At 58.5% G+C, this 25,768-nt stretch overlaps 2 protein-coding genes across 18 annotated transcripts in view; one reads left to right on the top strand and one right to left on the bottom strand.

Annotated features, from left to right (window-relative positions):
• Positions 1-7,671, top strand: part of PIWIL1 (piwi like RNA-mediated gene silencing 1) — a 35,223-nt gene extending 27,552 nt beyond the window's left edge. For all 5 annotated transcript variants that reach the window (XM_060192772.1, XM_060192771.1, XM_060192773.1 and 2 more), the window contains 5 exons: positions 1,004-1,074; positions 1,354-1,507; positions 4,279-4,404; positions 7,224-7,371; positions 7,482-7,671. In XM_060192772.1, the coding sequence (XP_060048755.1) occupies positions 1,004-1,074; positions 1,354-1,507; positions 4,279-4,404; positions 7,224-7,371; positions 7,482-7,598 (616 nt within the window). In that variant the 3' untranslated portion in view covers positions 7,599-7,671. The remainder of the gene's footprint in view (positions 1-1,003; positions 1,075-1,353; positions 1,508-4,278; positions 4,405-7,223; positions 7,372-7,481) is intronic.
• A 5,313-nt stretch (positions 7,672-12,984) lies between these two features.
• The window catches only part of RIMBP2 (RIMS binding protein 2), a 50,721-nt gene continuing 37,937 nt past the window's right edge, over positions 12,985-25,768 (bottom strand). For 4 of the 13 annotated variants that reach the window (XM_060192747.1, XM_060192748.1, XM_060192755.1 and 1 more), the window contains 10 exons: positions 25,074-25,448; positions 24,823-24,966; positions 24,578-24,730; positions 20,855-21,313; positions 19,982-20,093; positions 19,182-19,363; positions 18,925-19,093; positions 16,643-16,746; positions 16,363-16,434; positions 15,414-15,966 (listed from right to left, as the gene is read on the bottom strand). In XM_060192747.1, coding sequence (XP_060048730.1) covers positions 15,517-15,966; positions 16,363-16,434; positions 16,643-16,746; positions 18,925-19,093; positions 19,182-19,363; positions 19,982-20,093; positions 20,855-21,313; positions 24,578-24,730; positions 24,823-24,966; positions 25,074-25,448 — 2,220 coding nt within the window. In that variant the 3' untranslated portion in view covers positions 15,414-15,516. The other 9 variants (XM_060192758.1, XM_060192759.1, XM_060192757.1 and 6 more) reach the window with 7 other exon arrangements.

The raw sequence follows: 25,768 nt of genomic DNA, 5'->3' as shown, positions 1-25,768 counted from the left end.
AAGAGTTCCTTTACTCAAGAGAATGGCCAAGAATAGGAAAGAAGGAAGCTTTGAAGATGTGTCAATATGGTAGCATTATTAGTTGGGTGTATTTCAAGGTATTTTATCTTCTAGAAAGTGATATTGGTAACGGGGTTCAGAGCAGAGCCGTCCAGAGAGTGATGTCTGTCCACTGGCAGCAGTGTTCTGTCACCATCCTCCTCTCCAGGAGGGACTCACAGTGTTCAGTAAAAGCGGACCTGTGACATCAGGGAATTTACTGAATTACTCTTGCTAGTTCTAGTTCAGATTTGGGAAGACGTTAAGTACCTTTAAAACAAAGATTATCGGGGCTCAGACAGTGGCGCGCTGGGTTAAGCACACCTAGTGCAAACCACGGGGACCTGTGCAAGGATTCTGGTTGGAGCCCCCGGCTCCCCAACTTCAGGGAGGTCACCTCACAAGCAGTGAAGCAGGGCTGCAGGTGTCTTTTCCTCCTCTCTGTTTATGTCTGTCCTAACCAACAACAGCAAACAAACAAAAAATGGAGAAAATGGCTGCCAATAGCAGTGCATTCCTAGTGCCGGCACTGGGCCCCGCGATAACCCTGGAGGCAAACACACACACATACACATACACATACACATTACTAAAAACAAAATAAATATTGTGGTCCAGGAGGTGGCACGGTGGCTAAAGCATTGGTTCCAAGTTCAAACCCTGGCAGCACATGTACCAGAGTGATGTCTGGTTCTTTCTCTCTCCTCCTATCCGTCTCATTAATAAATGTATTTTAAAAACCAAAAACATAAATATTATAGATTAGTGTATATATATATATGTACATATATGTATGTATATTTTATTAGAGCCCTGCTCAGCTCTGGCTTCTGGAGGTGCAGGGGATTGATCCTGGAACTTTGAAACCTCAGGCATGAGTCTCTTTGCATAACCACTATGCTATCTCCCTCTTCCACAAAAGAAAACATTTTCACCTTTGTCATTTCCCCCCATCCCCAAATAGCTGGTTTTCTCGCTGTGTGTTTCAAGACAGAGGGCAAGAGCTAGTAGATGGACTCAAAGTCTGCCTGCAGGGTGAGTCCTCTGGGGTCATCATTCTGGCTGTTAAACTGGGGTCTTCAGGAAAGTGTTCTAAAAGTGTTACGGATGGAAAAATGTTCCAGAGGCTGGGGAGGTGGCTCGGAGGTAGCGTGTAGGACTTGCAGACCTTTGGCCCAGAGCTTGGTTCCTGGCATGGCCACGTATACCCTTCCTCACCAATACCTATTTTTTAAAAGAGAAAAAGCCAGGAATTTGGTGGGAACATGATTTTTGTTCTGTGTAAATTTACTTGGACCTCTGGCTGTCTTGCAGCTGCTCTGAGGGCGTGGAATAGCTGCAATGAATACATGCCCAGCAGAATTATCGTGTATCGGGACGGTGTGGGAGACGGCCAGCTGAAAACCCTGGTCAACTATGAAGTCCCGCAGTTTCTGGATTGCCTCAAGTCTGTTGGTAGAGGTTACAAGTAAGTGTGAATCACGAAGCTTCTAGCTTGATAAGGTGTGCCTTTCCTCAAGTGACACGGTGCACGGTCTGGAAGCAGCAGGGCCTAAGTGTAACAGGAAGGGCTGGGATCTCGGCAGGCAGTGTTGACACCAGCTCCCCCAGAGGACACGCTGAGACACCAAGCCAGGCCCTTGCCCTCCGGAAGTCTTGGAAGGCAGGAGCTAACTGCCACAGAATATTTCCTGCAGCGGAAGGCTGAAGATGAGCTCAGCACGTGACAGGTGTGTTTAGTCTCATGGGAGAAGTAGCTGCCCTTGCTCTGACAGCCTGTCTGAAGGGCGCTTACTGCCGGTCACTCCTCTGACACCGGGCTGGCTGTTGCCCACCCCCCCCATGTATTGCTGGGCCATTGTGACTATGCCATGGCAGACAGTGGGCACCATTTATCAGCTTGTGAACAGAGCGATACTAGGACTTGTGAGAGCTAAGAGGGGGCTTGTTTTTTTAAGGATACACAAAGTCTGGAGGCTTGCTTATTTGTTTGCCTGTGTACACGTAAACGGCTCTGGGTTTAGTCAGACACCTTCAGCCAGCATTTGGTATCATTCTAGAAACATGGGACTTTGAAAGCCCAAATGTTTGGCTTTGGTATGACTTCTGTGACCATGTAGTACTGTTGATCTCTTACTTCTAGCTACACTGGGCAGGACTTTGAGGTCATCACTGGCCGAATTCCAGATGAGCTGGTTCTTCTAATTAGTGTTGATCCCACATTTGTTTTTGCTCCAGGGTTAGTGCTGGGGCTCAGTGCCTGCACTAGGAGTCCACTGCTCCTGGAGGCCATTTTTTGTTGCCCTTGTTGTTGTTATTGTTGCCATTGATGTTGTTGGGTAGGACAGAGAGAAATGGAGAGAGGAGGGAGAGACAGAGAGGGGGAGAGAAAGACAGACACCTGCAGACCTGCTTCACTGCTTGTTAAGCGACCCCCCTGCAGGTGAGGAGCCGGGGGCTCGAACCGGGATCCTTAAGCCAGGCCTTGCACTTTGCGCCTTGTGCGCTTAACCTGCTGCGCCACCGTCCGACCCCCGACCCCACATATTTTTAAGTGATATCATTGTGCCTGACCATTCTCAGAAAGGGATGTATCTGCTTTCAAGTACTTGTGTTTCAGATTAAACATCTAATGGGCTTTTTCAAGATGCAAATGGAGATTAACTTTCCTGTTCTCTAAAATGATTGTATTTTCTATCTAAAGTAATGGCATTTTCTTTTCTTTTTGGCTATTGAAGTACTGAAGCCTTACCTTGTTTTTGGAGATTTGGTTGGTTATAGAGAGTAGAGCAAGGTCTAAAATAAACCACTGCTTTCTTAGCCTAGTGATCTCTCCCCCCCCCCCCCCGCTCTCCCTCTCTCCCCCTCTCCCCTACTGGGACTGTCAGTGATTCTGTGCCTATACACTGTGATTCGACCCTCCTGGTGCCATTTCCTTTTCTGTAAGTGGAGGGTGAGAGATGGAAGTAGACAGAGGAGACATCACATCAGCCCCACTGAGCACAAAGCCCCTGCAGGCCCCGCTCTACCACTCAGTGCTGTAGAGTCTCTTGCTCATGCCTAAGGAAAACACCGTTTCTAGAATGGGAGCGTAGATGTGAGTGCTGGCCCCTTCTTTCCTCCCGTTCACTGTGGCTATACTGGGTTTGTATCTCTGCTTCTTTGGGTCTTCTGGGTTTAGTTTCTAGAAGGTTTGTAGAAATACCTCTCAAAGTGGAGATATTAGTCCTAATATTTATATTTATTTATTTATTTATTTTGCCTCCAGGGCTATTGCTGGGGCTCAGTGCCTGCACCATGAATCCACTGCTCCTGGAGGCTGTTTTTTCCCCTTTTGTTGCCCTTGTTTTTTAGCCTTGCTGTGGTTATTGTTGTTGTTGAAGTCATTATTGGATAGGACAGAGAAATGGAGAGAGGAGGGAAGACGGGGGAGAGAAAGAGAGACACTTGCAGAACTGCTTCACCGCCTGTGAAGCGACTCCCCTGCAGGTGGGGAGCCGGGGGCTCGAACCGGGATCCTTATGCCGGTCCCTGTGCTTTGCGCCACGTGCGCTCAACCTGCTGCGCTACCACCCAACCCCCGTGAGTATTCTTAAGAAATTCATGCTGTGGTCAGATAAGAGGCTGAAAATGGAGACACTGACGCCTCTAACATTCACAAGGACCGAGTCCATGCCGGCTGTGCTCAGGTGCTGGTTCTGTGGCTGTCTGCACGCCCGCGTGGATTCACGCAACAGGCGTGACTTGGGGTTGGAAGGCACCTTCCACACAGAGGAGGGTGAGGCCAGCACTCTGCTGACCCGGGTGCTACCCTTGGGAGAGGCCAGGGAGCTGGATCAGAGCTAAAGCTTCACAGGAATGGGGCCCTGGGGCACTCTGAGGGTCAAGTGAGGAGTGGCTGGGTCTTGGGGCCTGGGGGCAGGGCGTCCTTACCAGATGGCGCAGCTGTGGATATCGAACCAGATGTCACCAGCGTGTCAGAGTTCAGCAAAGGCTTGTGGGTTGGACACATTGGGGTGGTCGTGACCTGCCCATCTGTTGATGAAGCATCTGTGGAGACTGCCACTGGACATGCATGTAGATGCCCGTTTGCTTCCTGCCCACAACTTACTCTGGGTCCTTCCTTCTTCACAACCTCGATGGGTGATGTGCCACTAGAGGGAGCTGTGCTTGCTTTTAAATGGCTGTGGCTCACTGCCCTGGAGATGCCCGACTCACTCACCCACTGTTATCTTTAAGCCCGAGACTGACGGTGATTGTGGTGAAGAAGCGCGTCAACGCCAGGTTTTTTGCTCAGTCTGGAGGAAGACTTCAGAATCCGCTTCCTGGGACAGTTATTGATGTAGAGGTCACCAGGCCAGAATGGTAGGTTCTGTGTTTGGGGGCTCTATCCTGGTCTTTGGAGTAGGGCCTCTGGACTCCAGCACATTTACTGTTCAGCTTTTCGGATTATTTACGAGGGATGGCAAGTACGATACGAAACCCTCCACCACCTCGGTCCGCTGTTCTCATGTGTTAGTCACGGGTTCCGCGCTTGCGTGACTAATCCAGTGCTCCTGGTAGCCATTTCTTCTTGCCCCTCCTATTCGCTCCTTTCTCCTTCCCTTCCTCTTTTTAAAAATTTGTTAGGATAGGGAGAAATTGAGAGGGGAGGCAGACATAGAGGAAGAGAAAGAGACACACCTGCAGCCCTGCATCATTCACCACTTGTGAAGCTTCCTCACCCCCAAAGGTGGGGACCCAGAGCTTGAACCCAGGTCCTTGCACATGGTAACAAGTGTGTTCAACTAGGCGCACCACTGTCCTGTGTCGTCATCACCACTCAGGACTTAGCAGCTCAGCGTCTGGAATGGTAAATGGTGGATTCAGTGTGCAGTTTTCTTGAGGGGGAGAGAAGGCTATTACTCTAGACATTAAGTGTAGAGATGTTAAGAACTGCTACTACTGTAGATTGCTTTGATTTTTTATTTAAAAAATCATTTTATTTATTGGATAGACACACTTATAAATCGAGAGGGAGAGAGAGAGACAGAGACACCTGCAGCCCTGCATCACCACTCACAAAGCTTTCCCCCTTTGCAGGTGGGGACTGGGGGCTTGAACCTGGATCCTTGTGCACTATAGCATGTGTGTTCAACTGGGTATACCACCACCTGGCCCCTGGATCGCTTTTCTATGTTTTTTTTAATTTATTCCCTTTTGTTGCCCTTGTTTTATTTTTGTAGTTATTATTATTGTTGGTTCTTGATGTCATTGTTGTTGGATAGGACAGAGAGAAATGGAGAGAGGAGGGGAAGACAGAGAGGGGGAGAGAAAGACAGACACCTGCAGACCTGCTTCACCGCCTGTGAAGTGACTCCCCTGCAGGTGGGGAGCCGGGGGCTGGAACTGGGATCCTTATGCCAGTCCTTGAGCTTTGCGCCACCTGCGCTTAACCCACTGTGCCACCGCCCAGCTCCCATTCCTTGTTTAAATATCTGTGACTCATCCACAGACACTTGTTCTCTAGTGAGCAGGTGGATCTGTGCTGCACTTGGCACTTTTTTTTTCAATTGTTTTATTTTTGAGAGAGATACAAAGAGAGGGAGACAGAGGGAAACTCCAAGCACTGCTCAGCTCTGGCTTGTGGGGGGGCGATTAAACCTGAGACTTTAGGGGCCGGCGGTGGCACACCTGGCTAAGCACACATGTTACAGTGAACAAGGACCCAGGTTCGAGCCCCTGGCCCCCACCTACAGGGGGAAAGCTTTGCGAGTGGTGAAGCAGGGCTGCAGGGGTCTGTCTCTCTCCCTCTCTGTCTCCCTCTTCATTTCTGGCTATCTCTATCTAATAAATAAAGATTAAAATTTTTTAAAAACGTTAAAAAACCCAAAAACCTGAGACTTTAGAGCCTCAGGCATGAGAGTCTGTTTGCATAATCATTGTGCTGTCTCCCCTGTCCCCACTTGGCTCTTGAGAGGCTGGGAAGTTTCATCTGAAACTGGTTGGTGGTTGGGCTGCCGCCTGCCCCACTCCACTGAGGAGTCCCTGGAGCACGCAGGCATGCCGGTGTTAGCCGCTGGGGTGGGCGGGTGCCCGGGGCTGAGCCGTCAGTTGGCAGCAGTGCCCCACTGCTCAGAGGCCAGTTGCTTTGGAGACTGAGGAAAAGGCAGCTCAGTCAGGATTGTTTTCCTGCGCGGCCTTTGGGTAAGTGCATGCTGAGAGTGCCAGTGTTGTTGTTGTTGTTGTTTTATTTAGTCTTGTCACCTGAGAGTGGACAGAGAATCTTGTTTTAGTTTGCAGTCTATTGGATTTCTGCCTTGTTTGCAGCAGGTATTAGTAACCTCAGTGCTACAGAAGGCTTCTAACCACGGGGGAATTGGCCAAGCAGGCAGAATGACTAAGATGTTAGTGTCGCAGCCTACCTCGCAAGGGTTCTTTTGACACTCAGAAGGGCCCTGCTGGTCTGATGATCACTACTCAGGCGTTACAGCTGATCCAAACATACTGGCTACAATTCTGATTGAAGTGTGAGAAGCTTCTTGTTTTTCTGGCTGTGTTTGGAACTTCTCAGTTGGTGGTTCTGTTTAGATACCTGGAGAGGCCCACTCAGTGACTGCTCAAATCAGTGCTGTCAGCCCTGCCACTGATGGTGCACTCAGACTAGGAACCAGGGTTCGGATTCGAGCTCTGCTGTGATCTCTTTTGGCAGACCAATGAATATTTCTGAGGTCTTTGTTCTCAAAGAAATAAAACCCTGACCTGGGACCAGGCGGTAGCACAGTGGGTTAAGCACACATGGCGCAAAGCATAAGGAGCATAAGGCAGAAGCTCTTCAAGACTCGTACCATCTCCTTTGTCCCTTGGCAGTGGGGAACACCTGTGGGGGTGGCAGCAGCTGGAAGGCAGTTAGGCTTCCCACCATGACGCGCTCAGAGCCCAGCACTGCTTGCTGTGCCCGGGACCACGCGCTGTTGCTGTCGCTGTCACTGTCGCTGATGCCAAGCCGTGTTCGTAGACGGCCTGAGCTTCCCTGACAGGTGTCGGAATTTCAGCAGTAGCACTGGCTGAACCGGCCATCACACAGTCTCTACACTGTCTCCTCACACTCCGTCACTTCAGTGTGTAAGACCTTTTCACTGTGAATCGCCTTGATTCTAGCTTTCACAAAGATAAGCCTTGCAAAATGTGTTCTGTAATCACAGGTATGATTTTTTTATCGTGAGCCAGGCTGTGAGGAGTGGCAGTGTTTCTCCCACGCACTACAATGTCATCTACGACAGCAGCGGCCTGAAGCCAGACCACATCCAGAGGCTGACGTACAAGCTGTGCCACGTCTACTACAACTGGCCGGTAAGCGTCCCCTGCGGGGTGGCTCTTCAGTGCCGAGCTGCTGTCCAGGTGCTTGGCAGGGACTCCTGGGTGTCGGCCTCAGGTAACAGGACCTCTTTGTCTTCCTAAAGGGAGTCATTCGAGTTCCTGCTCCCTGCCAGTATGCCCACAAGCTGGCTTTCCTGGTCGGCCAGAGTATTCACAGAGAGCCGAACCTGTCACTGTCCAATCGCCTCTACTACCTCTAACCCGCAGAAGACAGCAAGACGTGGCTGCTGTTTTCTTTATGAAATGATTGCTAGGATTTTTAAGCTTTTATTTTTTTTAAAAAAGTTCATCTTTCTAGTAGATGAAACTTGAGAAAGGGATTAGGAGAATATAGTCTTGTTTCTAACACTGCTATTAACTGGCACGTAGGTAAGAATTAAGATTTTACATTTTATCTCATTTGCTTTTCAGACATGTGTTGTGAGATTTCTTTGTTTTTGAGAAATGTGGAGAAGGTATTTTGTATTATAAGCAGACTCAAACTATTTGGAAAGTGAGGACGCACTTTCAGATATTCAGCAAGGAGCAATTCCTTCGTAGAAACCTGTATTTCTCTTAACTTCTGAAACAATTCTTTTGAACTTAAAGGAGAGAAGTGGTATAAGGCAGAGAACTTATCCAGCCAGAAGGTTTGGTTTTATTTGGGACTCTGCTGTCTTACTACTCGGTGACTAGCACAAGGTGCAGGAAAGGTGTGAGGCTCTGGGGAAACTGATTTTCACTTTATTTTTGGTTAGCTATGGTTTAGGAGTTTGGAAGAAAAGATGTTGACTGTTTTAAATTTCTGTCCAAGGAAACATTTTTAAGACTCTGTAATGAAGAGGCCAAGGAGTCTGAACACGATTACTTTGTTTTGTGATTGGCTGTATTTGTTATAAAATAAAACTGAGTGATTGTAAACTTGTTTAGGTAACAGCAGCCTTTGTTTTTACTGAAAACACTTGCATTTGTCTTCACAATGCCTTTATTAAATACTTGGAAAATTGGGGGGGATAGCACAGTGGTTATGCAAAGTCTACCTGAGGCTCCAAAGTCCCAGGTTCAATCCTCCCCTCCCTCTGCACCACCACACGAGCCAGAGCTGAATAGGGCTCTTGGAAATGTGCACGCGCACACACACACACACACACACACACACACACACACACACACACACACACACACACACGAGCGTCACTGCTGGTAGAGCAGGGTATGTGAAGAAATGCCTGCCAGCCACTGTGACTGTGGAAACACAGGGTGTCTGGGAACCGTTGCCACGCACAGCCTTGAGACTAATGTGGGTGTGCGCCAGGAGAGCCTCTGTGGGCACCAACAGCCACACACCCATCTCCAGAGCTGCAGCTTGGCGCCGTGGCTTGTCTCCGTTGGGGTACTTGGTCTTACAGTGTAGAGGCCCTTTGGGTCTAACTGCACTATTACGAATAAAAATGGTTTTAGTGCCTCACGGTTGTTTTAGCTTAACTGCTGTTGACATTGTTCTTGGTCATTAGGCTCCGTAACCTATTTGACTTGGAAATATTTTTAAAGAAGCACTTTTGGAGAGTTATAAGATTTCATAAGAGTGCCAAGCAAAAACCAAAACGAAATGAAAGAACAGTGATGGGGGTGGGCAGCGGTGCACGCAGTTAAACATACACAGGACTAAGCACCAGGACCTGTGCAAGGATCTGGGTTCGAGCCCCCAGCTCCCACCTGCAGGAGGATCACTTCACATGCAGCGAAGCAGGGCTGCAGGTGTCTCTTTGTCCCTCCCTATCTCCCCCTCCCCTCTCAGTGTCTCTGTCCTGTCCAACAACAGCAGCAGCAACAAAAATGAAAAAAAAAAAAAAAAGGCCACCCGGAGCAGTGGATTCACAGTGCTGGCACCAAGTCGCTGTGACAACTCTGGAGGCAGAAAAGAAAAGAAGAAAAGAGAAGGAGCAGTAGCAAAAGCAGGCAGAGGAGAGGTCCTTGTGGCGCCGCGGGTGTGCGGGAGCCGGGACGCTGTTTCCAGGTTTCCTGCTGATGACTGAGTCATTTCAGTGCCGTTCTGACAGGCTTTGGGCTAGACATGAGAGCTGAAAGGCCTCCCTATCTTTGAAAACATATTCCTGGAAAAGCAGATGGATCCCTGAACTCTCTCCCTCAAACCGTGCAGACCCACCCTCGGTGAAGCTCTCTGCCCAGCAGTGCCCACGGCACCTCAAGACTCAGAATCCTGGTGACTGTCGCCTGGGCTTTGCTTGCCTCTGGTCTTGTGTCTTAGCAGGAGCTGTCTAGCCTGAAGCTGTGAGGGAATCTTCAGAGACGCGTTTGCTGTGATTCAGACACAGGTCTGGGAGTTAGCCTCTCCCTGGGCTCGTTATTTCAGCCCAATTGAATCCTAAAGCCTGGTGGGGAGGTGATAGACGTGTTTGCAGGGGCTGAACCACTGAGTCCATCTGCCTGCGGGCAGCAGGCCTGCAGTTGGCACGTGTGAAGCTGCCAGCACCCTGCAGTTGTGGGACAGGTGGCACGTCCCTCATCCCTGCGGTCTGGCCACAGCCTGCCTTCCTGTTGCTCAGTCTCAGGACACGCCCGGGTCTCCCTGTTCTGTGTTTACAAAACTTTTCCTGCATCTGCCTGACTCTGGGCCCTGTCCCAACACCCCTTCTCTGACACCTAACTCTCCCAGGCCCTCTCTCCAGACAAGACGCCAAGCCTGCTGCAGACAGAACCCATGCCACCTCACCCCCAGCCTGCTCCAGACAGACCCCCAGCCTGCTCCAGACAGACCCCCCAGCCTGTTCCAGACAGACCCCCCAACCTGCTCCAGACAGACCCCCCAGCCTGCTCCAGACAGACCCCCCAGCCTGCTTCAGACAGACCCCCCAGCCTGCTCCAGACAGACCCTCCAACCTGCTCCAGACAGACCCCCCAGCCTGCTCCAGACAGACCCCCCAGCCTGCTCCAGACAGACCCCCAGCCTGCTGCAGACAGACCCCCAGCCTGCTGCAGACAGACCCCCCAGCCTGCTCCAGACAGACCCCCCAGCCTGCTCCAGACAGACCCCCAGCCTGCTTCAGACAGACCCCCAGCCTGCTTCAGACAGACCCCCCAGCCTGCTCCAGACTCCCCCAGCCTGCTCCAGACAGACCCTCCAGCCTGCTCCAGATGCCCCCAGTCTGCTCTAGACAGACCCCCCAGCCAGCTCCAGACAGACCCTCCAGCCTGCTCCAGACAGACTCCCCAGCCTGCTTCAGACAGACCCTCCAGCCAGCTTCAGACAGACCCCCCAGCCTGCTCCAGACAGACCCCCTAACCTGCTTCAGACAGACCGCCCAGCCTGCTCTGGAGAGAGCCCCCAGCCTGCTTCAGACAGACCCCCCCCCGCCTGCTCCAGACAGACCCCCCAGCCTGCTCCAGACAGACCCCCAGCCTGCTCCAGACAGACCCCCCAGCCTGCTCCAGACAGACCCCCCAGCCTGCTCCAGACAGACCCCCCAGCCTGCTTCAGACAGAACCCCCAGCCTTCTCCAGACAGACCCCCCCAGCCTGCTTCAGACCCCCCAGCCTGCTCCAGACAGACCCCCATCCTGCTCCAGGCAGACCCCCAGCCTGCTTCAGACAGACCCCCCAGCCTGCTCCAGACAGACCCCCAACCTGCTCCAGACAGACCCCCAGCCTGCTCCAGATGCCCCAGCCTGCTTCAGACAGACCCCCAGCCTGCTTCAGACAGACCCCCCAGCCTGCTCCAGACTCCCCCAGCCTGCTCCAGACAGACCCTCCAGCCTGCTCCATATGCCCCCAGTCTGCTCTAGACAGACCCCCCAGCCAGCTCCAGACAGACCCTCCAGCCTGCTCCAGACAGACTCCCCAGCCTGCTTCAGACAGACCCTCCAGCCAGCTTCAGACAGACCCCCCAGCCTGCTCCAGACAGACCCCCTAACCTGCTTCAGACAGACCGCCCAGCCTGCTCTGGAGAGAGCCCCCAGCCTGCTTCAGACAGACCCCCCCCCCGCCTGCTCCAGACAGACCCCCCAGCCTGCTCCAGACAGACCCCCAGCCTGCTCCAGACAGACCCCCCAGCCTGCTCCAGACAGACCCCCCAGCCTGCTTCAGACAGAACCCCCAGCCTGCTTCAGACAGAACCCCCAGCCTTCTCCAGACAGACCCCCCCAGCCTGCTTCAGACCCCCCAGCCTGCTCCAGACAGACCCCCATCCTGCTCCAGGCAGACCCCCAGCCTGCTTCAGACAGACCCCCCAGCCTGCTCCAGACAGACCCCCAACCTGCTCCAAACAGACCCCCAGCCTGCTCCAGATGCCCCAGCCTGCTTCAGACAGACCCCCCAGCCTGCTTCAGACAGACCCCCCAGCCTGCTCCAGACAGACCCCCAGCCTGCTTCAGACAGACCCCCAGCCTGCTCCAGATGCCCCAGCCTGCTTCAGACAGACCCCCAGCCTGCTCCAGACAGACTCCCCAGCCTGCTTCAGACAGACCCCCAGCCTGCTTCAGACAGACCCCCCAGCCTGCTTCAGACAGACCCCCCAGCCTGCTTCAGACAGACCCCCAGCCTGCTTCAGACAGACCCCCCAGCCTGCTTCAGACAGACCCCCCAGCCTGCTCCAGACAGATCCCCAGCCTGCTCCAGATAGATCCCCAGCCTGCTCCAGACAGACTCCCCAGCCTACTTCAGACAGACCCTCCAGCCAGCTTCAGACAGACCCCCCAGCCTGCTCCAGACAGACCCCCTAACCTGCTTCAGACAGACCCCCTAACCTGCTTCAGACAGACCGCCCAGCCTGCTCCGGAGAGAGCCCCCAGCCTGCTTCAGACAGACACCCCCCCGCCTGCTCCAGACACCCCCAGCCTGCTCCAGACAGACCCCCCAGCCTGCTTCAGACAGACCCCAGCCTGCTCTGGACAGACCCCCAGCCTGCTCCAGACAGACCCCCAGCCTGCTCCAGACAGACCCCCAGCCTGCTCCAGACAGACCCCCCAGACTGCTCCAGACCCCTCAGCCTGCTCCAGACAGACCCACCCCCTGCCTGCTCCAGACAGACTCCCCAGCCTGCTCCAGACAGACTCCAGCCTGCTCCAGACAGACCCCAGAACCTCTTTGCCTCTACTGTGCATCAGTGGCTTTCCTGTGGCCCCGAGCCTGCAGCCTGTGCTGTTTATCTCAGAGCCACCGTCCCCATGTTGAGCCCCACCCCCACTGCGTGCCTAGCTCTTCTCCCCCACCCCCTGGTGCCTGCCACCACCGCCATGATTCCCGGGGTGAGGTGCTGACCCATCCAAACCAGGCGTGTCTGTGCAGGCCGCACCCCTTCACAGCAGGCTCTCTGCCGTCTCTGATCCCCTCGACACCTACAGCTGGGGTGTCCCTGGGCCCAGACTGGCCACCCCCCCTTGCAGCTGCCCCCAAGATGCTGGTGTCTCCAGGCTCCTTTCTTGGGGACGGGTGGCCGGGGCCACCCCAGCACTCGGTCCCCAAAGGGGGCCAGAAGTAATTCAGAGGAAAGTCCCCCCAAAGATAAGGCCTAGAGATTGTTTTTGAATGTGCAGGGAGAAGCAGTCATCTATGCTGTTATAATATAAAAGGAAAATCTTAGATAAGTGGCACTGTATAAAATAACGTTTTATTTCTGTAAAAGAGCTTAACCGTACACATGCACACGCCCACAGTCTGAGCCACACTGAGCAGTCTTCCTTTAATAAAGTTACACACACTCACTCTGTCACGTTTACAGTGCAGGTTTTGAAGACACAGTGGGGAAAACTTTGTCGTCCATTTATAAATCGCCATAAATTACAAAAGAAAGGCAGTCGGAAAAGTATGTAAAAAGAGTAAAAACAATTCACAATAAGAGAACAAGAATTACAAAAGAGAAAAGCATCGAACACGTCTGGCAGCAACTCTGACGGGGACTCATGGGCTGTTCTGAGCAGACTCGGGGCCGAGGTGTCGGGGCTGACGGCGTGCGGCTCTGTCTGCGCGTGTGCTGCTCACTGAGTGTCGGGGGCATTTTGGCAAGTAATGAAGGTGACGTGGATCCACGTGCCACCCAACGTGACGCTAAGAGCAACGGATGCAGCCAGCTTCCCCGTAGGCTGAAGGAGAGGTGCTCCGAGTCCTCTCCTCAGCCCTCTGCTGTGCTCTGTGTGTGGCCTGGTACTGTGTGTGAGGCGGGGAGCGCTGGACACACGACATGCACAGAGCACACAGCGGCTTTGGAGAGCGTGGACCGAGTGCACCAATAAGGCAGGACATCAAGGCAGAGGTTAGACTAGGATGTCGGGACCGGAGTTAGTGGGAGCTAGGCGCCATGGGAGGCAAACACTGCACTGAGGAGGGCCAAGGCTGCGGTCGCCCCCGAGGGCAGAGGACAGGTGCACGGGAGGCACACCCGCCTCCTGGCTGCCCTCGGGCCCGGGGGCACAGCTCGGTCCGTGGCCGGGTGCAGTGGGCAGAGGGAAAGTGCGTTTCTCTGTGGTGTCGGGGAGGAGGTGGGTGTTTTAGGAAGTGGGTGAGTCAGGAAGGCCCTAGTTTGGAACGAGAGAGATCACGGGTTGGAGGCTGTCCAGCAGTGCAGGGGTCATTTCACCGCACCCAGCTTTTTCAGCAGTTTCTTGCCTTTGGAAAGCAGCCCCTTTTTCTTTCTCGAGGACATTTCCCTGCCTCTCCCAGGACTACCAGTACCCTTAGATGACGGAGGAGACCCCGAATGGAGATGGGCTGTGGGGGACGGCGCTCTCCTCGCTGTACCTGAACCCTCAGGAGGAACCTGGTAGGTACATTGCGACAGTTTACTGAGTGCCGGCACGACACCCATCCGCTTAGCGACACCAACGCCCCGGGGCCCGCCGGGACTGCCCGTGTTGTGGGCACACACCCTCTCCCACGGGCTCAGCACACTCCCTCACCCGGTCTCTGTCTGGGGGCGGGGGGGACACTGTGCTGCGGAGAAGGGAGGGCTTTGCCCTAGCTGAGGGCAGAAGCCAACGGGGGAGCTTTCTGAGAGGGAGCTGCTGGGTCTGAAAATGACCGGGACGTGTGAAGTCCTGGGTCGGGGACTAGCGAGTACGGGTGATGGCACACTGGTCGAAAGTAAAAAGCAAAACAAAACAAAAAACTAAAAGGAACCTTAATGACAATCAAAGAAAACTCAGAGGCCCTTGTCCCATGCCCTGCCACTCCACGTCACCGGAGGTGGAGTTCCCCACCTGGTTTCCTGACATGAGCGGCCACTACTCAGCGGGCAGTGGACACAAGCCAAGGGGCTTCGAGCTTGCTTGGATCGGGAGTCAAGGCCTCCCCCTAATGGAAAACGGCTTGGCACACACCCCAAAGGACACCTGAAGATACCACCTGGCCGCCTAGCGCGCCACCAGCCGCGTGGGCAGAAAGGTGAGCATTGCATTGGCATCGGCACACCAGCCGGTCTGCTTGCCAGAGCCGCACGCCACGCCTGCGCTCTGAGGAGAGCGGGAGCCGCGGCCGCCGGAGGAGCACGGCCGGCGTCCGACCAGCCAGCGTGCTGGGTGCCGGGAGTCACCTCCACGCCACCCCTGTCCTCGCTGCCCGGCTGCTTGGTCTCCGATTCCTTTTCCTTTTTCTTTTTTAAGTTCTATTTCCTACAGTAAACATGTTTGTGCTTTTTAAAAGTGCTGACAATGCAATATGCAGCTTCACTTACACCGGGCGCAGACACCGGGACTCTCTCTCTGAACAGAGTCAGCCTGTGAAGAAATATGTCCCAAGGGCTTTTCAGAGACTCAGTGTGAATAGCAGGGAGGCTAGCGGGGATTTCACTACAAGTCCAGTTGCTTTGCAACTGAGAGCGAGGAGGACCCTAGCACTTCAGGTCCAGTGGTTGGTCTGAGACATATTTCTTTTCCTTGACCCCACAGTGGCCCTTAAGCCTACCGCACTGCCCGTTAAGGTAGCGTGAGTTGGTGTCTACAGGTGTCCCCAGTTGCTCACTTACGTGAAGGCTACATTGCCTGATTAAGGTGTGAAATGAACACTCTTCTTCTGTTTCCAAGCAGATGAGCAAAGAAATAAAAATATATATATATATATAAAAATAGAATATATAAAAACTCGCCGTGATGAAGTAAAACAAAAATGAGACACTAACATGAATGTCGTCTAGTAGTTCAACTGCTGAGAAGGTGGTCTTTGTGTTAAAAGGGCAAAAAAAAACCCCAAAAAACAAAACAAAACAAAAAGCCTAGGAGGGCAGGTGACCAGCCTGCCCCCAGCACGTGAGGTGAGTCTAGGCGGGCGGGGAGGCCCTCGTGAAGGAAGCCTGGGCAGCGGGGGAGGCTTACACTCAGGGCACAGAGTTAAGGGGGCTTGGGCACAGCCCCATGGAGGGGCGGAGAAAGACTCAGGGTGTGTGCTGGCCGGCCAGGGTACGAGCATCAGTGCCAAGACAGTGTCCCCACGGTGGCTGAGGGGCTGGGGGAGGCCGGGGCCCAAGCTTACCCGCTTCGCCTTGGGCCGCATGGGCGCGTCCGACAGGTAGACCTGCACGTCATCCGGAACTTCCTCTAGGAAGTTGGAAGGCACGAGGCCTTTCTGCCCATTGAGCTCCCCCTGCAAGCAGGGCGGGAGGCTGGTGAGAGCTGCTGCCGCCACTGTGGCCAGAGGACGAACCCCAAAAGAGCCGGAGGAGCCCCCACCCACCCGAGGGGCCTGGGCAGCAGCTCCTGGACCAGGCTCCTCCAGGAGCCATGTCCTCCAGCATAGTGCCTGCCAGCCAGGACAGGAAGTAGGAGTGAGCAAGGGAGTGGGCAGGGCAGAGGGAGTGGGCAGGGCAGGGGTCATGGGAGTAGGCAGGGCAGGGGAGTGGGCAGGGGAGTGGGCAGGGGAGGGGGAGTGGGTAGGCCGGGGGAGCCCATAGGCACCTTAGGCCCCAATCGCCTTGCAATGTCCAGACAAGACAGGCTGAACACTGAGTCAGCATGGCCGGCCCGAGGCCTCACGACTTACGTAATAAAACCCATCCTCGTCAATGTCACCAAAAACGGTGATGATGTCTCCTGTGCAGAAGGTCAACTCGGCCTGCGGAGGACACAGCACCCGTGAGGTGCTCCCAGGGCCAGCGGGCGGCGGGCGGAGGGCAGAGGGCGAGATCCAGTTCTGAGTCTGGCCAGGCTCTGGTCCATGTCCCCCGTCTGACCACCCATGGCCCCCACCCGCCTACTGGGGCCACACGCAGCCACGGTGGCGCCCTCTGCCCTCTGCCCTGGCAGGCGGGGCTGGCCTGTACCTCGACGTCCACATTGGGGGAGCTCTCCCTTGGGTCGTAGTCGTAGAGGGCCACCATCCTCCGCGTGGACGGCGAGGGCCTGCGACCAGTCCTCCTGCTTCTCTCTACACAGGCCGGAGAGCTTCCAGGGTCACAGGACGGCCCCTCTGGTCACCACACCCCGGCCCCCCACAGGCCCCCCCCAGGCTGCCCGGACGCCCCACACCCCAGGGCCCCCTCCCCCAGGCTGCCCGGGCGCCCCACACCCCAGGGCCCCCTCCCCCAGGCTGCCCGGGCGCCCCACACCCCAGGGCCCCCTCCCCCAGGCTGCCCGGGCGCCCCACACCCCAGGGCCCCCTCCCCCAGGCTGCCCGGGCGCCCCACACCCCAGGGCCCCCTCCCCCAGGCTGCCCGGGCGCCCCACACCCCAGGGCCCCCTCCCCCAGGCTGCCCGGGCGCCCCACACCCCAGGGCCCCCTCCCCCAGGCTGCACTGTGTCTGCCCCTGGCCAGTGTGCTCATCCCCTGGGAGAGGGAAGGTGCAGGGTCCCCTGTGGACAGAGGCTGGCCGCAGCCTTCCTGCTAGGCAGGCAGGAGCCAGAGGGACTGTGCAGCAGGCAGCAGCCCTGCAGACGGTTGGGGCCACATCTCCGAGGGTGTCCTCTTGTGCTGTGGGCCCCACACTCTGAGCCAGGCTCTCTCCACAGCCTCTGGCCTCACCCCCCACACACAGTCACTAAGAAGAGCCTCTATGCCTGTCCTGAAAGACTGTCCTGTCCCTTTGCCTGACTGTATAGGTTTCCAGTCTGGTTCAGCGTCTCCTAAGCCAGGCACAGACGCAGGCTAGTTGGGGTCTGTGGGCCAGTGCCAGCTCGAGGCATGGCCCCTTCTCTCCCTGCTGGTGCGAGGGCTCCCAGCTCTCCCTTCAGTGTCCTGGATCTGCACACATGGCTGTTGAGAAGCCCACTAGAATGGCTGTGCTCTGGGAGTCTGTGTCATCACGGGAAGGAAGAGCTGCCTGATGGGACTGGGTGGCGGCGCACCTGGCTGAGCGCACACATCATAGTGAACAAGGACCTGGGTTCGAGCCCCTGGTCCCCACCTGCAGGGGGGAAGCTTCACGAGCGGTGAAGCAGGGCTGCAGGCATCTCTCTGTGAGAGGTAGTTAGGTCTTCTCTTCAAAAGAACGTGAGTACAACTGTTTAGTATAAAACTTCTTTTTATGAACTGTCATCTCTGACCACCTGTGGCCAGGAATTTTGTGTTCTCTAGGTCAGCTCCTTGCAGTGCTGGCTAATCCCCCAGCAGAGACCCTCAGACTCTCTCCCTTTCCTTATTTAGACAGCGGGGAGATTGTGAGCTCTGCAGCCCAGCCCAGGGGTGGAGGGGATATTTCTGTGTCAGGTATAAAAGGCGGGAGAAGGGTGAAGGGGGCGCCCTTTGGCAAAAGAATAAATGCCTTGCTTCAACTCCTTATTTATGCCTTGACAAGTAATTTTAATTAGACGCCATTTACAAAATCTCTATCTCCTGCTCCCTTCTCAATTTCTGGATGTTTCTTTTCAATAACTAAATAAATTTTTAAAATCGTTTTAATTTATTTATTGGATAGAGACTACCAGAAATTGAGAGGGAAGTGGGAAATAGTGAGGGAGAGGGAGACAGAGACATCTGCAGCCCTGCTTCACCACTTGCAAAGCTTTCCCCCTGCAGATGGGGGCAGGGACTCGAACCTGGGTCCTTGCACACTGTAACGTGTCCCTCTACCAGGTGTGCTACCACCCGGCCCAACAAAAAAAATTTTTTTAAGGGGGAAGGCAGTGGTGCACCTGGTTAAGCGCACATAGTACGAAGCGCAAGGACCCATACGAGGATCCTGGTTTGAACCCCGGCTCCCCACCTGCAGGGGGAAAAGCTTCATGTGTGGTGAAGCAGGTGTGCAGGTGTCTGTCTCTCCCTCTCGATCTCCCCCTCCCCTCTCAGTTTCTCTCTGTCCTAGCAGATAAAAATGAAAAATGGCCTCCAGGGGCAGTGGATGCATAATGCCGACACTGAGCCCCAGCAATGACCCCAGAGGCAAAAGGAAGGAAGGGAGGGAGGGAGGGAGGGAGGGAGGCTGGCCAGAGGCACAGGTGCTCCAGGAGAGGTTCAGAGGCTCTGAGCCCAGCAGCTGGCAGGGTCCCCCTCCTCCAGCCCGCAGACCCGCCCCAGCCCCGGCCCCTGAGCTCTGGCAGGGGTGGGGGGCATTCATTCCCCGTCAGCCAGGCCCGGTCACCCCGCACCCCCCGTGGCCCGGCCGCCCACCTGTCTTCTCCACGGGCGTGCTGAGCGGCAGGAAGCCCTGTCTGAGCAGCTGCGCCACCATCTCCTCGTCCTCCGCCCGGATCTCGGACACCATGTTGCAGGGGATCAGGCCCAGCCGGGCACAGGTCTCGCCGCGGTAGAAGCCGTCCGCGTCCTTGTCACCGTAGACCTGCGGCCGGCCGTGAGGGAGGTGGGCGGTGGCAGTGAGGCCGGCCGCGCGTCCGCTGGGCCCCGGGGTCCGCGGCGCCCCAGCCCACCTTGATGATCTGGCCCTCTTTGAAGGGCAGCTCTTCCTCTGCCGCGTCGGGGTTCGGCGACATGGTGAGCGGGTCATAGTCAAACAGAGCCACGAAGACGCGGGCTGGGAGGTCGTCCGCCCCGGGGTCCGTCTCCGACTCCTCGTAAGGCTCGGGAGACAGCCGGTCCTGCCCGTAGTCGTCTGGAGAGGGGAGGGCGCGACTGCGGCCAGGATCTCAGGGGGCTTCCTCAGCCCTGACCGCCAGCCGGCCGGAGACCAGCTCCACGTGGCACGGCCACTGGGCGGGAGGCAGGCGGGATGGTGCCGGGTGGGGCTGGGGGGCGGAGGAACTGAGAGACAGAGGGATGGAGGGACAGAGGGAAGGAGGGAGGGGTGGACGGGGGAGGGGTGGCCAGTGCTGGGTGGATGGAAGGCCGAGTGGCACCTGACACCTGCTCTGGGGACACACAGGACCGTCCACTCCAACTGTGCACATGATACCCCCCCATCCCGCCATCCTAGCCCCCCCCCCCCCCCCCCCGCACACTAACCAGGTGGAGCTCAAACAAGGCTTTCTCCCTTCCCTGCAGCCTCCTATGGACAAGCCCCACCCTGGGGGCCCTGGCCCAAGTCTCTCTGAAGTAGGCCTGGAAGCCAAGCGGGGGTGCACCCGCCTCAGGACTCCCTCGGGCCAGAGCCCCCTCCACGGGGCCGCCTGGTCTCTGGGGACCGACATCTTCCTCTGTCCCTGTGCCCCTTCCTGTCCCCCTTGGTTTCAGGTCCCCCATGACCTGGGGGGGGGGGCTGCAGCCCACTCACCAATGGCGGGGACCATGGCTGCCCGGGGCCTCGGGGGGCCCATGCCGTGGGAGAGCCTGTGGCCCCCGTCTGCCCTGTCGGCCCTGCCCGTGGATGCGGGGTTCCCCAGGATCTAGGGCGGGAGAAGGGGGTCAGCCGGCCGCACCCAGCTGGCAGAGCAGCTCAGCTCAGAAGCAGAAGCGCTGAAGGCAACTAAACGTAGCTTTTAACTGAATGGTTAGCTGATTGCCCCAGGGCACCCCGTGTGGCAGGGAGGCCAGCGAGAAAGCCTGGGTGACCTCAGCTAATCCCCCGACCCGGTCTCAGCAGAGCCCCCAGGGGTGGGGCCCCCAAAACACAGGGCAGGAAGGAGCTTGTGACACTGAAGTCGACGCCCCTTCCGGGCCCCCAGGATGGCAGTGACCATACAGCACAGCCCCTGAGGGGCCCCATGGCAGCCGCACCCTGGGCCCCGAGCTCACAGGCCCAGCTGCGCGGTGACGGGAGGGAGGAGGGCTCGGCAGAGAAGCCAGCCGAGGGTGGACCCCAAACTCCCGCTGGCCGACCTCAAACCCACGAGACAGGTGGCGGGTGGGGGTTGGCGGGTGTCCGGGCGGGCGGGGACACGGCATAGGCAGGGGAACGGGGCGACTCTGCACCTGCCCCCTGAAGTTCTGTTCTGAAGGCCAGAAAAAGGCCCAAAAACCACGAGAGCACCCCCCCCACCGGCACCAGGCGGCCTCAGCCCGGCTCAAGGGTCTCTGGGAAAGCCGCTCAGCTGACCCTCAGTTAAAATTTAGATTCAGTTGTTTGTCCATTAACCAAGCAGCCGCTGGCGCGGGCACGGGCGGCACCCCAAAGCAGGCCCGGTGGGCACAAGCGGGGGGCACACACCGGGGGCCCGGCCGGGCTCCTGGGCGCCTCTCGCGGCTGCTGCAGGCGCCCCCCACGCGCCTCGGGCCGCACCGCGTCCTCCAGGATGCCGTCCTGCCGTCTGAGCGGCCCGCGCCCTGGCGGGGGCCTCGGGGGCCCGAGGAGCCCAGGGCCGGAGCCGGGGCAGGCACAGCGGGGGCCGGGCCCCCTGGGAGCTGCGGGCGGGCGCAGGCTCAGATGCAGCTCCTCCTCCTCGCTGCCACAGTCCAGGCCGCTGTCGGGGCTCCGGGTGGCCCAGCGGCATAGGCGGCAGCCCCGCTCCTCCGGGGGGGTGTCTCCCCAGTGGGGCTGGGCGGGCCTGGGGGCGTGAGCCCGGGAGGGGCCCCCCGCCCGTCCGCGCCAGGGCTCCCCGTCCTCCTTGGCCACCTCAGGGATACTGCACAGCCGGGGGCTGCGGGGACCCTGCGGGGTTGTGCCATCCTGGTGCGTGCATGCGCGGAGGAGAGAAGACAGACAGTTAGTGCCCGGGGTCGTCACCGGCCTGTCCACCCACGGGCCGCACCTCCTTCCGGCACCTTCCGAAGTCCCCGGAGCTGCCCGGTGCCCTGCCCGCCACGCCCTTGGGACTCATCTCCGTGCAAAGCCACGGCCACGGCCGCTCTCCTGGGCTCTGGCGGCTGGGGGCCCACACCAGACTGTCTGCGTACCAGGGGCAGCAGTGTCACCCCCGAGCCTCGGCCCTCTGCGTCCCCACCTGGGAGTCCCCATTGGGTGTGCCCTCTGGGTGCCCCTGGCTGTGCTGTCTTGTCACCCCAGCCCGGCCTCGGCCCCCAGCACCAACACAGGACCACAGAGCAGGGATCGCGGGGCTGGGGTGGTACTGCCAGATACCTGGGACCAGGGCAGGATGCCCACACAGCGGGTGTTAGGGCAGGGGTGCCCACACAGGGGGTGTCAGGGCAGGGGTGCCCAAACAGGGGGTGTCAGGGCAGGGGTGCCCACACAGAGGGTGTCAGGGCAGCAGTGCCCACACAGGGGGTGTCAGGAGAGGGGTGCCCACACAAGGGGTGTCAGGGCAGGGATGCCCACACAGGGGGTGTCAGGGCAGGATGCCCACACAGGGGGTGTCAGGGCAGGGGTGCCCACACAGGGGTTGTCACAGGAGAGGGATGCCCACACAGGGGGTGTCAGGGCAGGGGTGCCCACACAGGGGGTGTCAGGAGAGGGGATGCCCACACAGGGGGTGTCAGGGCAGGGGTGCCCACACAGAGGGTGTCAGGGCAGGGGTGCCCACACGGGGTGTCAGGGCAGGGGTGCCCACACAGAGGGTGTCAGGGCAGGGGTGCCCACACAGAGGGTGTCAGGGCAGGGGTGCCCACACTGGGGGTGTCAGGGCAGGGATGCCCACACAGGGGGTGTCACAAGAGAGGGGTGCCCACACAGAGGGTGTCAGGGCAGGGGTGCCCACACAGGCGGTGTCAGGGCAGGGATGCCCACACAGAGGGTGTCAGGGCAGGGGTGTCCACACAGAGGGTGTCAGGGCAGGGGTGTCCACACAGGAGGTGTCAGGAGAGGGGTGCCCACACAGGGGGTGTCAGGGCAGGGGTGCCCACACAGAGGGTGTCAGGGCAGGGGTGCCCACACAGAGGGTGTCAGGGCAGGGGTGCCCACACAGAGGGTGTCAGGGCAGGGGTGCCCACACTGGGGGTGTCAGGGCAGGGATGCCCACACAGGGGGTGTCACAGAGAGGGGTGCCCACACAGAGGGTGTCAGGGCAGGGGTGCCCACACAGGCGGTGTCAGGGCAGGGGATGCCCACACAGGGGGTGTCAGGGCAGGGATGCCCACACAGAGGGTGTCAGGGCAGGGGTGTCCACACAGAGGGTGTCAGGGCAGGGGTGTCCACACAGGGGGTGTCAGGAGTGGGGTGTCCACACAGGGGGTGTCAGGGCAGGGGTGCCCACACAGGGTGTTTCACAGGAGAGGGGTGCCCACACAGAGGGTGTCATGGCAGGGGTGTCCACACAGGGGGTGTCAGGAGAGGGGTGCCCACAGGGGTGTCATGGCAGGGGTGCCCACACAGGGGGTGTCAGGAGAGGGGTGCCCACACAGAGGGTGTCAGGGCAGGGGTGTCCACACAGGGGGTGTCAGGGCAGGGTTGTCCACACAGGGGGTGTCAGAAGAGGGGTGCCCACACAGGGGGTGTCACAGGAGAGGGGTGCCCAGCATAGCCAAATACCCACAGCTGCCGGATCCTGACAGAACTGGACCCGGCCCAGTGGGGGCCACTCCTCAGCCTCACTGGGTGTGAGTCTCCTCCCCTGCCGCCTCCTGTCCTGTGTCCCCACACGGTGCGCAGGGCCGGCTTTCGTGTCCATGTGTCCCAGCAGCCATTCCCGGGAGTCTGTCCAGCATGCCCTCTCCACGCACAAGCCCAAGTGGACACTCCCGCCCAGCAGCTCTGGCCTCTGGGGCAAAACTGGGCTCAGTCAGACCCCACGGACAGCGTGCGGCTGCCCCGGCCACGAGACGTGACAGAGTCCCGTGTGGCCGGTGCGGGCAGCACGCAGGGCGCGTCCACCGGCTTGTCTGCAGGCCTCTTCTGAGGCTGGCTCCTCTGTGGTTCTTCCTCAGGTGGGACCTCTGTGGGTGCTCCTTCCATGGCTGGCCCCTCCATGGCGGCTCTCCTGTGGCTGCCCCGTGGGTGCTCAGCCGAGTGGCATGTCCCCTGGGCGCCTGCTGGGGCTGTGCCTGCCTCGTCTGTGGAGGCTGGGCTGCCCGCAAAGACTGCCCGCCCCATGCTGAGGGGGCTGCCCTCCCTCTCCAGCCTAGTGTCCAGTCGGCGTGGCCGTCCCTCCCCCAGGCTGCGCAGGCTGCAGAACAGAGGTCCCAGGTGTCCAGACTGTGCCCCGAGGCCCTGCTGCCATGAGGCTGAGTGTCCCCCCACCCTTCCCCTGATGACCACACGGCCCTCCAGACACCCCTCCACAAGGGTGGGCCTGTAGGTGCCACATGTCCCCCACTTTGGGCTAGGTCTGCTCAGGCAGCGGGTATGGACGCTGACCCTGAGGGGAGACTGACCCTGAGGGGGACGCTGACCCTGAGGGGAGACTGACCTTGAGGGGAGACTGACCCTGAGGGGACACTGACCCTGAGGGGATACTGACCCTGATGGAGACACTGACCCTGAGGGGGACACTGAACTTGAGGGGAGACTGACCCTGAGGGGGATGCTGACTCTGAGGGGATACTGGCCCTAAGGGGACACTGACCGAGGGGAAACTGAGCTGAGGGGACACTGACCCTAAGGGAACACTGAGCTGAGGGGAGACTAAACCTGAGGGGATGCTGACTTTGAGGGGATGCTGACCCTGAGGGGAGACTGACCCTGAGGGGATGCTGACCTTGAGGGGAGACTGACCCTGAGGGGAGACTGACCCTGAGGAGAATGCTGACCCTGAGAGGGACGCTGACCCTGAAGGGATGCTGACCTTGAGGGGATGCTGACCCTGAGGGGATACTGACCCTGAGGGGACACTGACCCTGAGGGGATGCTGACCTTGAGGGGATGCTGACCCTGAGGGGAGACTGACCCTGAGGGGACACTGACCCTGAGGGGAGACTGAGCTGAGGGGACGATGACCCTGAGGGAACAATGACCTTGAGAGGACACTGACCCTGAGGGGACACTGACCCTGAGGGGACTCTGACCTTGAGGGGATGCTGACCCTGAGGGGACTCTGACCTTGAGGGCGTTGTGGGACGTGCCACTGGGCCTGCGCCGCCCGTCCTCCAGCTGCATCTCCGAGTACAGCTCCTCTTCATCCTCCTCCATGATGTCCGACAGGTCGGAGCCCCGGCTGCTCTCCGTGTGGTACTCGTCTCCGTGGCAACAGTGCTGCTGGGGACAGGGGACCACGGGGGCTGGGGGAGCCCTGTGCTGCAGATGGGATGGGGATCCCCCACCACACACCCCCGCCCCGTCTGCACCTGCTTGCCGAGCTCCGAGCCCTTGAGGAAGTCATCCACCGACACGGCCCTCCTCTGCACGTCCGGGGACTCACAGGCGTCCTCCTCATCGGAGTTGACATAGTGCCCGGAACCCCGCTCCAAGAATACGCTCCTTTTCTCTAGCTTGGAGGAGAACCGGGGCCCGGTGACAGGGGACAGGGGATGGGGGACTGGGGCCTGGGGACTGGTGTTGGGGGCCAGGTGACGGGAGAGGATGCCTGCTGCCTTACCCGGCTGCTGTCTGCCACCCTCTGCGCGGCCTCACGGGCCATGGCCTTGGCCACGGAGGAGGACACGGGCGCACCCTGCGGCTGCGGGAGGATGCGGCTGGGAGAGGGGGAGCGGCGGCCAGGCCCGGGATCGGGGGGTTCCAGCGTGCGCCCCAGGGTGGCGGCGGCCCGGCCAGGCTCCCAGACGTCGGCCCGGGGCTCGGCGGGGGTGGCCGGGGGCGCCAGCAGGTGCGGCAGGATGACAGCGGCCGAAGCATCCTCCGACTCGCCCCCCGCCCACAGCGTGCGGACCGTCAGCGCAGTAGCCTCCAGGCTGCGCAAGTGCGGAAGCTCCACCGTCACACTGCTGCCCGTGGGCTCCAGCAGCTCCGCCACCTGCCGGGGGTCACACGCTGCACCCAAAAGGTCACCCACAGGGTCACCCCACCCCACAGTGTCACCCCACCCCACAGGGTCGCCACACCCCACGGGGTCATCACACCTCACAGGATCACCACATGGGGTCGCCCCACCCCACAGGGTCACCACACCCCACAGGGTCGCCCACAGTGTCATCACACCCCACAGGGTCACCCCACCTCATGGGGTCACCACAGCCCACAGTGTCACCACACCCCACAGGGTCACCCCACCCCATGGGGTCACCACACCCCACGGGGTCATCACACCTCTCCGGATCACCACATTGGGCCACC

This window comes from Erinaceus europaeus, chromosome 6 (assembly GCF_950295315.1).
Source record: "Erinaceus europaeus chromosome 6, mEriEur2.1, whole genome shotgun sequence".
Classification (NCBI taxonomy): domain Eukaryota; kingdom Metazoa; phylum Chordata; class Mammalia; order Eulipotyphla; family Erinaceidae; genus Erinaceus; species Erinaceus europaeus.
Note: the sequence above shows the minus strand (reverse complement) of the source record. Positions and strands in the feature narration are given on the sequence as shown.